At 46.8% G+C, this 16,589-nt stretch overlaps 1 protein-coding gene across 1 annotated transcript in view; it reads left to right on the forward strand.

Annotated features, from left to right (window-relative positions):
- The first annotated feature begins 5,136 nt into the window (after positions 1-5,136).
- Positions 5,137-16,589, forward strand: part of LOC309527258 (alpha-2-macroglobulin-like) — a 56,245-nt gene continuing 44,792 nt past the window's right edge. Inside the window, exons 1-7 of the mRNA XM_082213911.1 lie at positions 5,137-5,295; positions 6,466-6,649; positions 7,963-8,128; positions 10,134-10,186; positions 11,754-11,774; positions 14,321-14,489; positions 15,030-15,114. Of these exons, the coding sequence (XP_082070037.1) occupies positions 5,204-5,295; positions 6,466-6,649; positions 7,963-8,128; positions 10,134-10,186; positions 11,754-11,774; positions 14,321-14,489; positions 15,030-15,114 (770 nt within the window). The 5' untranslated portion in view covers positions 5,137-5,203. The remainder of the gene's footprint in view (positions 5,296-6,465; positions 6,650-7,962; positions 8,129-10,133; positions 10,187-11,753; positions 11,775-14,320; positions 14,490-15,029; positions 15,115-16,589) is intronic.

Here is a 16,589-nt window from a genome sequence, read left to right on the forward strand (position 1 = left end):
AGCATGACTAAGCCGCTTCTGGCGAAGCAGAGCAGCACATGGAAATGCCATTTACCTTCCCGCCAGAGTGGTACCTATTTATCTACTTGCACTTTGATGTGCTTTCAAACTGCTAGATAGGCAGGAGCAGGGACCGAGCAATGGGAGCTCACCCCGTCGCGGAGATTCGAACCGCCGACCTTCTGATCAGCAAGTCCTAGGCTTTGTGGTTTAACCCACAGCGCCACCCGCATCCCTATCCCTAGCATGGAATTTGCCTTTTTCACAGTGGCCACACACTGGGTCGACATCTTCATTGATCTATCCGCTATGACTCCAAGCTCTTGTTCCTGGTCAGTCGCAGCCAGTTCAAGCCCCATGAATGTATATGTGAAATTAAATTATTATTTTTGCACTGGCATGCATCTCTTTACACTTGCTTATACCCAATTGCATTGGCCATTTTACTGCAGCTTGGAGAGGTCCTTCACAATCTCGTTTTCTTTTAATGACCCTCATCCGCAAACCTGGCCACCTCACTGTGCACACACCAATGTCCCTTCGGGTGCTGAGATGTTTGCCAAACCTTCACGAGATGTACCGTATTTTTCGCTCTATAACACGCACCCGACCATAACACGCACATAGTTTTTAGAGGAGGAAAACAAGAAAAAAAATATTCTGAACAAAACAATGGATGTATGATTTTTGTGGTTCATGCTGTGGGCACAGACATGTGATCTGACGGTGAGCTTGGGGTAGCCCAATGCAAAAATCCTGAGGATCCATGTGGATCCATGCATTGTAAGCATGTTTTTGCACCTCTGCAGGGGCTCTTCTCCCGCTTTGCTGTTTCAAAGCGAGCCACAGAGGAGGGAAGGAAGGGGAACCATGGATCCTCTGCTCACGACTACAGCAGATACCCCGCCATCCGTAGGCATTCGCTCCTTAACACGCACAGACATTTCCCCTTACTTTCTAGGAGGAAAAAAGTGAGTGTTATGGTGCAAAAAATACGGTACTTCACAAATGGAGCACAATGCAAATGAAAGTCCCTTAAGCTGCGTGCTCCAAAGGGCATGTTAAAGCCACACAGCCTCATGCTTTGTTTGGCAAACAGCACCTGACCAAACCCCGCAGAGGCATCCAAATTGGAGAAATACCTGGCACTTGCCATTTCCCCCAGTCCATCCTTTGTGGGAATGAGGAAATGTTCTCTTTTGATGGACATGTTCAGCTGTTTGCATTCTTCTCTCAGCTGCACCAGGAAAGACAGATGGCAGATTTCTTTGATATCATGTTTCATTCATTTAACAACTCATTCAAAAACATCTTAAACCTCCATTTGGCCAAATTTGGCTGCCCACCGTAGATACACCTGTTGAGACATCTGGATGGTTTATATTGAGTTATATGGGTGTGTTGATTATTACTTTATCCTTCATGTGAGCTGTTGATGTTCTTTTTTCTCCTTCACTTTCCCCCTCTTCCTCTACTTTCATTGTTTCTTCTTTGATTCTATGAATCATCATCATCCCAGAACGTTTGTTGTATAAAAAGCTGCAGGATTTCAGCAGAAAGTTATGGGATGCTCACTAATTGGAAATGAAACTGTTAGCTCAGCCCTGAAACTGTTAGCAGGTTCAATGATCCCTCCATAAAAATGTCTAACCTTAGGAAAACTTATCACTTTGGATAGAGAACTCAGACAGTGGGAGAGAATCACATGCCCACCTCATCTAGGCTGAGGGTGTGTGCAGAGGATGCCTTATTTGAGAGTCCCCTTCCATCCCAAAACTGGTCGCTATGGCATTCCAGCTATTATTGGACTCTCCCATGCCCCAGGCAACATGGCCAATGGTCCAACTGCCTTCTGTGAGCTGCTCATGAGGCAGAAACAGTGACAAGCTATCTTCTTCTTCTTTGGTGATCACTTGTAGCTGAGTAAGATTGTCTTCCATAAACACGGTTTTAACAGTGGGCCTGTAAGTGACTGTGGAGGCCAATTCTGGATCCACATGTCTTCCACAGTGGGGACATAGGTTTCCGAGCAGGAGTTGATCACAGTGAGGGTTTGCCAAGTGTGCTTTCTTCTTAGCACGTTTCTCCCTTTCGTCCTGAGTTCGAGCGTCTTCAAAGCCCAGGACACCTTTGGTAAAGACTGTTCTCCAACTGGAGCACTCAAAGGCCAGTGTTTCCCAGTTGTCAGTGTTTATACTACATTTTTTTAAAATAAAAAATTCCTTCCAGTAGCACCTTAAAGACCAACTAAGTTAGTTCTTGGTATGAGCTTTCGTGTGCATGCACACTTCTTCAGATAAACTGAAACAGAAGTTGCCAGATCCTTCTATATAGTGAGAAGGTGGGGAGGGGTATTACTCAGAAGGGTGGTGGGAATGGGTGATTGGCAGATAGCTGAGATGAGCCTGTTGCATGCACACGAAAGCTCATACCAAGAACTAACTTAGTCGGTCTTTAAGGTGCTACTGGAAGGAATTTTTTATTTTGACTATGGCAGACCAACACAGCTACCTATCTGTAACTACATTTTTTTAGATTTGCCTTGAGAAAGTCTTTAAACCTCTTTTGTTGACCGCCAGCATTACGCTTTCCATTTTTAAGTTTGGAATAGAGTAGTTGCTTCGGAAGACGATCATCAGCCATCTGCACAACATGACCAGTCCAATGAAGTTGGTGTTGAAGAATCATCACTTCAACACTGGTGATCTTTTCTTCTTCCAGTACACTGGCATTAGTTCACGTGTCTCCCCAAGTGATATAAACATCTCCTTAAAGACCTATCTATTTAGGCAGGTGTTCCCAGGCTCACAAGATTCATTACATTGTTCTGTTATGTATTGATCAAATGTTTTATTGATGGCCTCTCTGTTTTTACTAATGTATTCCTTTGCAATTTTTTGGATTTGAGTGTGGCATTTTGTTTTTGTTTCCCCAAGTAGGTTGCTGCAATTTAGGCAAACTGCTTTGGGGTTCTACATACTGAGAGGTGCATAATATGCACGGGGGGTCCAGAGGGGGGGCAGCATGGGAACAAGCCTTTTCAGTAGGGGCTCCCTTGTTGTGAAATGCTCTCTTCAGGAAGGCTCACCTGGTGCCTACAGGATAAATATTGACCTCCTGTATCCAGAATGCTTAGCTCTAGTTAATGCATGAAGGAGTTAAGACCACAGTTTTGCAGGTTTAACTTGGTCATAGCCCCTCACCTTGAGAGGAAGGGCTGTCAAAGCTTTTTATTCCCTCTCTTCCACCATGTGAATCCTAAGCAGGAAATTGTCCAGTAGCGCCTTAGAGACCAACTACCGTATTTTTTGCTCTATAAGACTCACTTTTTCTCTTCTAAAAAGTAAGGGGAAATGTGTGTGCGTCTTATGGAGCGAATGCAGGCTGCACAGCTATCCCAGAAGCAGGAACAGCAAGAGGGATCACTGCTTTCGCTGTATAGTGATCCCTCTTGCTGTTCTGGCTTCTGGGATTCAGAATATTTTTTTTTCTTATTTTCCTCCTCCAAAAACTAGGTACGTCTTATGGTCTGGTGCGTCTTATAGAGCGAAAAATACGGTAAGTTTGTTCTGGGTATAAGCTTTCGTGTGCATGCAAACTTCTTCAGATACTTCTTCAGATGCATGCACACGAAAGCTTATACCCAGAACAAACTTAGTTGGCCTCTAAGGTGCTACTGGACAATTTTTAATTTGTTTTATTTATTTCGACTAAGCAGGAAAGTTAGCTTTCTTGCTGAGAAGGACTGGGGTGCAATAATCAAATCATCTGCAAATGCCAAAACATAAGAAACTTGTTCGGTTTTGCACTTGGTGTGCAAGGACTTGTCTGCATGATTTTGTGTGTACCTCAGCTGTGTGAGCAAGTTGTGTAGCTTCCCACTCCATGCTCTAATTGCTTGTATTAATCCAGAAAGCCCCTTCTTGAAGTCATAACCTCCAACATTTCTCTGATGAAATTAGGGGCATCCTAGCTTGCATAGTTTGACCAAAGTTTGACCAAACTGCGGGAGGCAGTGGAAGACAGAAGTGCCTGGCGTGCTCTGGTCCATGGGGTCACGAAGAGTCAGACACGACTAAACGACTAAACAACAAAGCTTGCATACTTCCTTTGGTTTGATGAAACCTTAGGGCTGTTTCGTATAGATCTCTTCCAAGATCGGCCCATAAAAAAATGCCACTATGAGTTTCATTTGTTTAGAAAATAATACTCTCTCGGTGAGAGAGCCCCAGACCTGGATCTAGGCATCCAGGGAATCCTTATTTTACTATTTTAAACCAAATTACCATGAAAACACCCACAGTGCCATCATCATATATCTTTAGGCACCAGGCAAAAACTTTTCTCTTTAACTGTGGCCTTGTAGAGTAGGTGTGATTTGATCTGATTGTTTTACTCTATCTATGTGGGGTTTTTGTTCGTTTGTTGGTTTGCTTGCTTCCTTGCTTGTACGTCACCGTGAGTTGAGCAAGAAAAAGCCACTAATAAATTTAATAAATAATAATAGTTTATAAATAGTTAGCAATGATGACAACAGAAACCGGATCACGTCTAACTGCTCTGACACCACCACAAGCACAAATCGTCATGAGTGCACAATAAGTTAAAGATGTCTGCTGTGGGGGGCAAGTCCTGTCCCTCCGGATAGCCTTGAGACAAGCTGGGAAAGAGGGGGGATTGGATTCCGTACCTGAGTGTCCTGCAGGGAATTTCAAGGCAGGACTGTGATGGAAGGGAGGCAGGTTTTTCTCATTGAAGCGGGCCAGATGTTTGGAGCAACGGCCAACGACTGAATAAAATGTGTGATGCTCTGCCAGCCAGTTTGTGCCAAGTGGACAGCAATAGCATTATGGAATGCCTGGGCCTGAAATAAATCTTCTTCCCAGCACCCAGGGTAGCTTCCTCCTTCCCTTCCCTCTGGGTGAAACACAGGACAGTGCCTTGCATAACAAACACTGCCAGTGACCTCTTTTCTCTCTCTCTGTCTCTCTCCCCTGTTTGCTTGCCAGGGGACATTCTGTGTGCTCTTTGTGACTCAAGAGCTGCCCACACTTCCAGCACCTCCTCCCTGGGGCCTGTTTGTAGAGGACGAGAGTCAGTTATAAAGAGACGGGCTGGACTGGCGAAGGCAGGAGCAGCACAGGGTGCAAAGGAACAGCCTCCACCTCCACCTCGCCTGCCCATCGCCTGTATCCTGACCACCATGGGGAAGGGCCGGACCCTTGTGGGACCCAGCTTCTTTCTCCTGCTGCTGTTCCTCCTTCCTGGGGACACCTCGGCATCCGCCACAGAACCGTAAGCTGCTTGCTGGAGGGGTTATCCCACCACACACACACACACACACACACACACACACACACACTTCCTTGCTTTCTGCAAAGTCCACCTCTGCCTCTATCCCCCAGAGAGCAACTCTCTTAAATCCCCATGCACAGCTTTGTGAAGGCAGAAAGTAGGGAGGCCAACAGCAGGGGGTGCTAGAGCCAGCACTTACCAGATGGCCGAATGCTGGTTTTGCTGCAACTTACAGAGAGGGGAAGGGGCAAGGCAATGGGGAGGTCAGCACAGTGTGGGCGCCCCGGCAGGAGCAGTGGAGTAGCATCAAGGAGGTCAGCGCAGTGTGGACACACCTGCAGAAGCTCCATGGGTGTGTATGCTCTCTGCCAACCTCCCCACTGCATCACGCGTCCCTCTGCGTAAGTGGCAGTAATACAGGCACCTATAAAAATAGCACTGGCTCTTCCTATAGCTAGATAGAAAGGTAAAGGGACCCCTGAACATTAGGTCCAGTCGTGGCCGACCCTGGGGTTGCAGCGCTCATCTTGCTTTACTGGCCGAGGGAGCCGGCGTACAGCTTCCGGGTCATGTGGCCAGCATGACTAAGCCGCTTCTGGTGAACCAGAGCAGTGCATGGAAACGCCGTTTACCTTCCCACCAGAGTGGTACCTATTTATCTACTTGCACTTTGACATGCTTTCAAACTGCTAGGTTGGCAGGAGCAGGGACAGAGCAACGGGAGCTCACTCCGTCGCAGGGATTAGAACCACCGACCTTCTGATCGGCAAGTCCTAGGCTCTGTGGTTTCACCAATAGCACCAACAGCTAGATAGTCATAGTGTGACGCGGGTGGCGCTGTGGGTTAAACCACAGAGCCTAGGACTTGCCGATAGCTAGATAGTCACGGGGGGAAACAACAGTTGGGAGAATTCCACCAAGGCCTTTGATGGGCCATAACTATAGTTGGGGCTTTTTTTCAGCCAGAACTTGCTGGAACTCAGTTCCGGCAACCTCTCAAGTTGGCGCCATTGCCATTCTAAGAGAACAAGGGCGGCGTTTATGGTGACTTCCAGCACCTATTTTTCTAGAAAAAATAGCCCTGGCTATAATGAGGAACCAAAAACAACGAGCCCCGGTGTTGTCCTCACTTCCCGGTCCCCCTGACCTTTCCTGCCCACCTCCTCCCAGGCAATACTTGGTTCTGGTGCCCTACTTGATCCACACAGAGACGCCCGAGAAGATCTGCATCCAGCTGAACCACCTGAATGAGTCGGTGACGTTGAGCATCACTCTGGAGCACGGAGGGCAGAACAGGACCCTGCTCACTGACTTGGTGACCAAGAAGGATATGTTCGGGTGCTTCCCATTCCAGGTGAGAATTTATTGCTTGCCATTTTGCTCTATGCTCCTAAATTGAGGCTGCCATGCTCTTCACATTGCAGCAGGCACCCTCATGCCAGCCCCTATGGTGCTCATATTCACGACTGCTGGTTCCTCTGCTGCCACGAGAGGAGCACTGGGCCATGCTGCGCTGGGGGTTGAAGTGTAGGTGGGTTCCCACGAGGCAAGACACAGTGATAACAGCAAGAACTAACAGAACTGGACAACAGGGGCAAAGCAACTGCCTATATACATTTCCGAAGGCCTGGGTCACTCCTACTCTCAACGTGATTGACTGTCTAAAGCTCCAAGCTGTGAATCGTGACTCAGAGTTTAAGGGCCAATGGCGGAGGCCCAAATCCTGAAATGTTCTGTGACTGAATATCATGTATCGAATCAGAACGCAGGGGCTCATAATCCTTCATCCAGACTCAAGCTCAGGCAAACACAGACCACTGACAGATAGGTAGCCGTGTTGGTCTGCCATAGTCAAAATAAAAAAAATTCCTTCCAGTAGCACCTTAAAGACCAACTAAGTTAGTTCTTGGTATGAGCTTTCGTGTGCATGCACACTTCTTCAGATACACTGAAACAGAAGTTGCCAGATCCTAGCTGTTTTACTACAAAGGAATTTCAGAAATAGACTGGAAAGAGAAGCTGCTGAATTGCAACTCATTACCAAACTTAAAACCACGGAGAGACCTGGTTTGAACAAAGACATTGGATTCTTATCCCATTATACATGACTAAGCCATTTCTCACCTTCTCACCCCTTGCCTTTTCCTGTAAGACCTATTACAGTCGTTAAGAGTCGTCAACAGGCTCATCTCAGCTATCTGCCAATCTCCCATTCCCACCACCCTTCTGAGTAATACCCCTCCCCACCTTCTCACTATATAGAAGGATCTGGCAACTTCTGTTCCAGTGTATCTGAAGAAGTGTGCATGCACACGAAAGCTCATACCAAGAACTAACTTAGTTGGTCTTTAAGGTGCTACTGGAAGGAATTTTTTTTTTTACAGACCACTGAATACATAATAGGGGTGCCTGCTTCAAACCCCCTCAAAAATTCACACCTGAAGCCATGGCCCCTCTAGCACCTCCTCTCCTCTCTTCGAAAAAGATGCACAAAACACATCAAAATGCAGTATTTCCTATATTAAGAAAAGGATAGGTGTGGATTAAGAATGTCACGTGTACACACGGCTTTCCAAACCAGCAGTGGGAGCCCCCTAGATTCCAGGTAAATGAGAGTCTATACACAGACCAAGCCTGCTCCTCTATTCCTTTTCCTTCCTCCTCCAGGTTCCCAAACTGAGCGGTTCGTCTAGCTCCACAGAGGCGTTCCTCACAGTGGAGGTAAAAGGGGATACGCTGCGCTTCAAGAGCTGGAAAGCTGTGCTGGTCAAAGACCTGGACACCCTGCTCTTCATCCAGACAGACAAGCCCATCTACAAGCCAGGGGAGACTGGTAAGGGAGAGGCTGGGGTTACGGGAAGGGAGAACCACTAGATAAATACCACATCCCCTTTGTAAACAAGGCTCTCTACAGACAATATTCAGCCTTCGAACAAGAAGATGGAGAGAGGTGACATGATAGCCATCTTCAAATACCTGAAGGGCTGTCGTCACATGGAAGAGGGAGCAATCTTGCTTTCTGCTGCTATTTCAGAGGGGTAGGATGTGAACCAACGGGTTCAAAATGCAAGGAAGGAGATTCTGGGGAAAAGTGAGGGACAACTTTCTGTCGGCAAGAAACGCTTGACAGTGGAATGGACTCTCTCAGAAGGTGGAGGACAAGAAGCCTTTCATAGTTTGGACAGAACTGAGTATACATTACATCTGGGAAATGAGCCCAGTGGTGTAGCGTGGGGGCTGTGGCTCCGGGTGCAATTTTGTGAGGGTGGTGCAAGCAGGCGCCCCCACAACAGGCTTCTCCTTTGGGGCCTGGATCCGTGCAAGAAGGAGCTGCTCCTAGGTTGTGGCGCTTATGCCGGGCTGCAGCTCTGCCTCTGGGGTCAGGCCAGATCCGGCGGCAGAGAGCAAGAGGGTGGGTGACAACGCTGCCGCTCACCTTCCTCAGCTGCCTTGTGCCCGACTGCAGCAGCTCAGTCGCAGGGTCAGGCCTGACCTGGTAGTGGAGAACAGGAGGAATGTGGGCAGCAGTTTCCCTGCTCCTCTTCTCCCCTGGACTGTAGCGCAAGGGAGGGGTGCCCTCCATGCCCCTTGGGGTGTGTGCCCTGCATGCCCACCCCGGACAGCACGGACATATGCTCCGCTGCTGAAATGAGCCATTACCATATAGGGAGCGGGTGGCGCTGTGGTCTAAACCACAGAGCCTCTTGGGCTTGCCAATCAGAAGGTCGGCGGTTCGAATGCTCATGGTGGTGTGAGCTCCCGTTGCTCTATCCCAGCTCCTGCCAACCTAGCAGTTCAAAAGCATGCCAGTGCAAGTAGATAAATAAGTACCACTCTGGCGAGGAGGTAAATGGCGTTTCCATGCACTCTGGTTTCCACCACGGTATTCCGTTGTGCCAGAAGCAGTTTAGTCATGCTGGACACATGACCTGGAAAGCTGTCTGTAGACAAACGCTGGCTCCCTTGGCCTGAAAGCGAGATGAACATCACAACCCCATAGTCACCTTTGACTGGACTTAACTAGCCCTGGACTCTTTAGATTTGTCTGCCCATGCACAGAGCTAGTGTGGTGTAGTGGTTAAGAGCGGTAGACTTGTAATCTGGTGAACCGGGTTCGCGTCTCCGCTCCTCCACATGCAGCTGCTGGGTGACCTTGGGCCAGTCACACTTCTCTGAAGTCTCTCAGCCCCACTCACCTCACAGAGTGTTTGTTGTGGGGGAGGAAGGGAAAGGAGAATGTTAGCCGCTTTGAGACTCCTTCAGGTAGTGATAAAGCAGGATATCAAATCCAAACTCTTCTTCTTCTATCTGAAACCCAAGGGGTGCATTGGTTGCCAGATGCGAAATAAATCAGCATGATTTTCAGTTCTTGTAGCAGCTCTACGTGGACACACCAGAGATTGAGCATGTCCTCTTCCATTGAATACTCTGTGCTTGCTAGGGGCAACAGAATGGGGCTTCAAAGGGCACGTTCCAGATTATCACTACATTGGGGTTTGAATTGCACACCAGCAAGTTCAAGTTATGTAATGATAGTTGATTGGGAAGTCTTGCATAAGAAACCTGCTTCCTCAAAAGGTCTCACTTTGATGTCATCTGTTCTCCCTACAAACCAATCAGAACGAATGCACATTAAGCAGGTTGTATGGGAACCCATGAAGAATGGGCCCCTTTTGTATTTGTGTTGAGTGATGCCTGCTATTTGGGGATTCCTTTTATATACATATTTATCTGCACGTAGAGCACCCATGCTACAAATCAGCCACAAGCCATCAGGACAGAACTGCAATCGAACATGCTTTTTTTTTTTAAAAAAAAAAATCTTATTTCCTTTCCAGTTCAATTTCGTGTTGCCACCCTGGATGAAAGTTTCCGACCTGTTACTGAAAAAGTGAGTTTTTCTCAGTGCCAAAGTATGATATGCAGATGGGTGATTAGAGGGTAATACCCATTTATTTAATTATTTAATGTTAATTAAAGCATCAGTTCAGACCAAAAAGAGCACCACTAGGACACTTGATGCTAGGAGCTAAATCCTGTACTAACATAACTCTGGAAGCTAAATTCTAAAGGTAGAAACTCTGTTTTTTAAAAACCAAACCAAACCAGTTTTCAGCTCTGTGGAAGGAGTAAAAAGAAAAGCCCACTATATTTTAGTTCCACACAGTACAGATCTGGTTAATGGAAAAGTCAGCTTAGATTTTATTTTTTATTTTTTAAAAAAGATAGGCTTCCTCTTTTTTCAAAAAGTTCATTTGGAATTTCAGTCTTCCTAGGTTAAAAAGGTTAGGTGGTGGTTTTTTATGGTGAAAAATGACTCAGCTGAAAGTTTCAACTTTCAGTTCAGTTGAAAAACAGCTTAAAAAACTGATCCAGCTTAGCAAAGTGAGAATATAAGTGGGAAAACAATTAAAGTCGAAAACCAACTTTGCTGCCTCCTTAATATCACTGAATAGCTGGCCAGCAGAGCTTTTCTCTGTGCTGAGGGGACTGCTGACACCTGTCCCTGAAAACAGGCTGTTGGAACGATCAGGCACCTGCCGTGACACGTTTGTCAGGCAATTTGAGGAAAAGCTCCCTCAACTTCACATTGAGTGGAATGCTGTCATTATTGCAGCAGCAGGTGAAGTATTTGACATGCTACCTTGCCAATCCTGCAGAATTGGTTTCAGTCAAAGAGGCCTGAGGAGGTGGACAAGAATGGGCCCTCTTTTACTTGTTAGAATTGCTGCTTCATTTGCTTTTATATAGTTGTTTTACTGGATTTCGGTTTCATTTAAAAAAAAAAGTTTCAAAATAAGATTTGCAAACGCAAAAAAACAAAACATTGAACTAAAATACATCATAAAAGCAACCATAACAGCAAGAGGAGTAAAAAGGCGTCATTATCATCATCATCAAGCTTCAAAAAGAATGAATAGTGTGATGAATGAATGTTGGGATACAACATTCATATTTATACAAAATATATCAGGTATTCATTCATAAGTGTTGCTAGATAAAATTGTATTGAGTAGGAACATGCCAAACACAAGATTGTTTGGTCATATGAATCGCAAACAGCCTCAAAACAGGTGCAAAGTCGCTGCCAGCACCTTATTCTATGGGTCAATTTTTCAGAGATGGGAATAAACTCAATTTTTTCAAGCCATAAATTCCACGAGTGAAAAAGATGAGTGCTTCTACCCTTGAGAGAGCATTAGGTGAGTGGGGACCAGCAGATATCAAATTAATAGTTGACGGCGTTTTCTTCTTTTTCTTTAATGGATATTGCTTCCATGTTGTCCATAGTATACACCACTAGGGTCCTCCCCCCTGTATTAAGCTGTTTAGAAAAGCTTTAAAAGGAATAAATAAGCATAAATTACTGTGGGGTGGGATTTGCCTTTGAGGTAGTTTCTCATTCATTGTCATCTTCGATTTCTCTCCCTGCTCCCTTCTATCTTTTGCTTCCACAGGTCCCATTGATTTACCTCCAGGTAAGTGGCCAGTTCATTTTCACCTCTCATCATAATAACCTATAGCTAGTTTGGGGGCAGGGAAACAACGTGCAAAGCAGAATGCAGCTATCCTTTGACGTTTGCATTTATCTGAATTTTGCGATGCAGTTCTCCAGCCGATGTTACCTTGGATAATCTCAGGCAAATATTTGCTACAAACAGAAAAAAGGGGGTTTAGCTATTAACTGTGGCTACAATCATCCAACTACCTGTCAGCAAGTTCTGTTTAACTCAACAGGGCTTGCTTTAGAGTTAAACATCTATGTGTCTTTTTGTCAACACCTGAGTAAAGGTAAAGGCACCCCTGACCATTAGGTCCAGTCGTGACCGACTCTGGGGTTGCGGCGCTCATCTTGCTTTATTGGCCAAGGGAGCCGGCGTACAGCTTCCGAGCCATGTGGCCAGCATGACTAAGCTGCTTCTGGCGAACCAGAGCAGCGCACGGAAACACCATTTACCTTCCTGCCAGAGTGGTACCTATTTATCTGCTTGCGCTTTGACGTGCTTTCGAACTGCTAAGTTGGCAGGAGCAGGGACTGAGCAACGGGAGCTCACCCTGTCACGGGGATTTGAACCGCCAACCTGATCAGCAAGTCCTAGGCTCTGTGGTTTAACGCACAGCGCCACCCCTGTCAACACCTGAAGGCAGCTTTTAATGTTTGAGGCATTCCCCCCAGCCCCCCCCTCTGTATTTTGTCAGAAGCTGCCCAGAGTGGCTAGGGTAAACCCGTCAGATGGGTGGGGTTCAAGAACTGTTGCTGTTGTTGTTTAGAGCAGTGTTTCCCAACCTTGGGCCTCCAGCTGTTTTTGGACTACAACTCCCATCATCCCTAGCTAGCAAGACCAGTGGTCAGGGATGATGGGAATTGTAGTTCAAAAACAGCTGGAGGCCCAAGGTTGGGAAACACTGGTTTAGAGTACAGATGCTTAGGAGGTTGTGCCGAATGAAAAAGGACATGAGGAAGGGTTTATCTTCTCCCTGGCCCCCTTGCAAAAATAAAAATCTATTAATCAGCTCGTTTTAAAATAAAGAAAAGTCAGGTCCTGGATAGAATCAACTCAGCTGAAAACTAGCTTAGCCCCATTGCTTTGGGTTCGAGATCCGCTGGAAGGAGAGGAGAGGAGAGAACTGCACACATTATCTGCAATTTCTTTAAATCAGTATATCCTAGTCGTAGGCGAGCTCGGCCCTCCAGATGTTTTGGAACTACAATTCCCATCATCCCTAGCCAACAGAACAAGTGGTCAGGGATGATGGGAGTTGTAGTCCCAAAACATCTGGAGGGCCGAGTTTGCCCATGCCTGGTATATCCTATAACACATCCAGCTTCCAGGCTTGGTAGGTGGTCTTGTTGTAACTTGTCCTGGCAAAGGGCAGGTAAGAAATGATGGGGTGATGAGGAGGAGTCTAGCTTCAGCAGGCTGTGAGGTTCTCTTTGCCTGCCTGCCTCCCCTTCTCCCAGCCCCTCAGGAGTGAATTTGTTTGCATGGTTCCTCAAACAAACCCTCTGTCTGTTGAAATTGCTGGTTAATTGTCAACGAAGCCCCTCTTTGGAGGGTTTGAAGTAGGGCTGTGTGCAAGCCTGTTGATCTTCCCCCAATTTGCAGCCCCTGGATCAGGCCAATGCTCCCTGTGGCTAGAAAACTCCCCTGCTGGGCTGACAGAGCAGCTCCGGGATCCTAGGAGCCAACTCCACGCCCAATAAAATATTTGAGGGGGCTGGGCTCCCCAAAGTTGATAGGCATTCAAATGGTGTGCGTGTGGCATGTCTTCTGCTCAGTTATGTGGGGCAGAGCTTACCTGGGCCTCCCCAATATTTATGTATTGGCACCCCTTTCTGAGCTGCTGCAGAATCCCTACTGCAAATACAGTAGCAGCAGACCCTCCAAATGTCCCTGTTTTCCAGCCCTAATTTAGAGAAGCCATCCCGGTTTCTGATTTCATCCTGGAATGTCCTGCTTTTCCTTAGGATGTCCCTGTTTTCATTGGAGAAATATTGGAGGGTATGGAGTTATCCTACCCCCGAGCTATATAAAGGCAATCCTGTATTTCTTAAGAAAGGGTAGTTTCTTAAATGTTTAATGTTTTTTTTATTATTTTTTATATATGTTGGAAGTTGCCCAGAGTGGCTGGGGCAACCCAGTAAGATTTGTGGGGTATAAATAGTAAAAATTATCATTATGGAATGGGACATCCCTATTTTCACCGGAGAAATGTTGGAGGGTATGTAGCAGGTGTTTGACCACCTGCGATCCTGAATGCTGGTGGCATCTCATAGTTTATGTACTGAACTGTTGACCCCAATACTCCCCTTTCATGCCTATTGCGTGGTTCTAGGGCTCTGGAGACAGGGAGCTTGCGTGGTCCCCGCTGCAGAAATAGCAATTGCTTTCCAACTCACCTACCCCAGACCATTACACCACTGGATATGCCCCAGCCTTGTCCTCTTCTGGAGCCAGAAACAGCAGTCCCTCCTTTTAACCTGTGTGATTCCCTCCACCCTTAACTTTCTTGTGACTTCCAGGATCCCAAGAACAACCGCTTGATGCAGTGGACCGAAGTGGAGCTGAAAGGGGGCTTGGTTCAGCTCTCCTTCCCTCTCGGCTCTGAGCCCCCCCAAGGCACCTACAGACTGAAGGTGCAGAAAGTCAGCAACGCATGGGAGGAGAGAGCCTTTGAAGTGTCGGAATATGGTGAGGAGGATGGAAAGGTCCCAATTGGGCTGCAGGGAACTGGGCACCCAGGACGCTGAGCAGAAGGGGGTTGGGGTTCGTGATCTATCTATCCCTTCATTTATTTTTCCTGCTGCCTTGTGGAGTTCGCACCCAACAGGGTCAAATAATAATGAGAAGTGAGGTCACAGGGAACCAGGCAGAGGGCCTTCTCGGTAGTGGCGCCCGCCCTGTGGAACACCCTTCCATCAGATGTCAAGGAAATAAGCAACTATCTGACTTTTTGAAGACATCTGAAGCCATCCCTGTTTAGGGAAGTTTTTTATGTTTGATGTTTTGTCGTGTTTTTAATATTCTGTTGGGAGCCGCCCAGAGTGGCTGGGGAAACTCAGCCAGATGGGCAGGGTAGTAGTAGTAGTAGTAATAATAATAATAATAATAATAATAATAATAATTCAGTGGAGGAACAGGCGACAGACTGTTTTGGAATCTTAGAGAGGTGAGGTTTGCAAGTCCTGCCAAAGCTTTCCTTCACCTCCCCTCTTCTTTCCTCTTCTGTAGTATTGCCCAAATACAAAGTTGTGGTGAAGGCACCTGAGGTCATCACGATTCTGGCCGAGGAACTGGAAGTGACTGTTTGTGGAGTGTAAGTGGGACTTCTCGGTGGGACGAGGGTGTTGTTGTTGTTGTTGTTTAGTCGTTTAGTCGTGTCCGATTCTTCCTGACCCCATGGACCCGAACACGCCAGGCACTCCTGTCTTCCACTGCCTCCCGCAGTTTGGTCAGACTCATGTTTGTAGCTTCGAGAACACTGTCCAACCATCTTGTCCTCTGTCGCCCCCTTCTCCTTGTGCCCTCAATCTTTCCCAACATCAGGGTCTTTTCCAGGGAGTCTTCTCTTCTCATGAGGTGGCCAAAGTATTGGAGCCTCAGCTTCAGGATCTGTCCTTCCAGTGAGCGCTCAGGGCTGATTTCCTTCAGAATGGATAGGTTTGATCTTCTTGCAGTCCATGGGACTCTCAATAGTCTCCTCCAGCACCATAATTCAAAAGCATCAATTCTTCGGCGATCAGCCTTCTTTATGGTCCAACTCTCACTTCCATACATCACTACTGGGAAAACCATGGCTTTAACTATACGGACCTTTGCTGGCAAGGTTATATCTCTGCTTTTTAAGATGGTGTCTAGGTTTGCCATCGCCTTTCTCCCAAGGAGCAGGCGTCTTTTAATTTCGTGACTGCTGTCACCATCTGCAGTGATGAGGGTGGTGGTTCCCAAAGTGAGCAGTACAGCCCCCTGGAGGGTGGTGGGATTACGGAGATCCTTGGAGGCAACGGGGTGGTGATGGTGTTGGTGGGTCAGGACTCCTGCTAAGTGACTTTAAACCAGAAGTTGGGAAACTGGCATCACTTCAAGTCCATCCATCACATTCAGAATTTACTTCATTGTGGTTACTAAATGTGGTATCTGTCAGGAGTTCAGTCTGCACTCGAGGAGGACCCTGGCAGAGACACATGCCCGACAGGCATGTTCCCTCCCTCCTGGTTGATCGTTCAGGAGCTTCAAAAGCTTTCTTCTGCCCGAACATCACAGCGACCAATGCCAACCGACACCGGCACACTTAGGGATCCGCAGAGTTTGCACACCTTGCGTGACAGACCTCAGCAACTCAGCATTTTGGCTAATCTACTTTATTTACATATAAACACACACGGAGCACTGCAACATGGCTCCCTCTCTCTCTAGCATCAGACAGCAAAGAGAAAAAGGACAAAGGACAATAGTCCCACTTCACGGAAGACAGTAACACAAACATCCTGTCTCCGTCACTTCCCAACATATACCGTCATGTGAAAGACAACAATCCCATGACTGCAATCATGGAGCAGGAATTCTAACAGTATCTAAGACCCTTTCTCTACCACAGACCCTGGAGAGAAGCTGCTACAAGTCAGAGTAGATAATATTGGTCTAGAGGGATGGAAAGTCCTATCTAGTACATATTCTCCTGTGTTCCTGTGAAAACTTCTTCACCAAACTCCGGACAATAAGCACCCACGAAAAATATACGTATAAAGATTTTTATTTTTTTTAAAGGCAGTCTTGTCAATGTTCCCTATA

This window comes from Podarcis vaucheri, assembly GCF_965113315.1.
Source record: "Podarcis vaucheri genome assembly, chromosome: 2".
NCBI lineage: Eukaryota > Metazoa > Chordata > Lepidosauria > Squamata > Lacertidae > Podarcis > Podarcis vaucheri.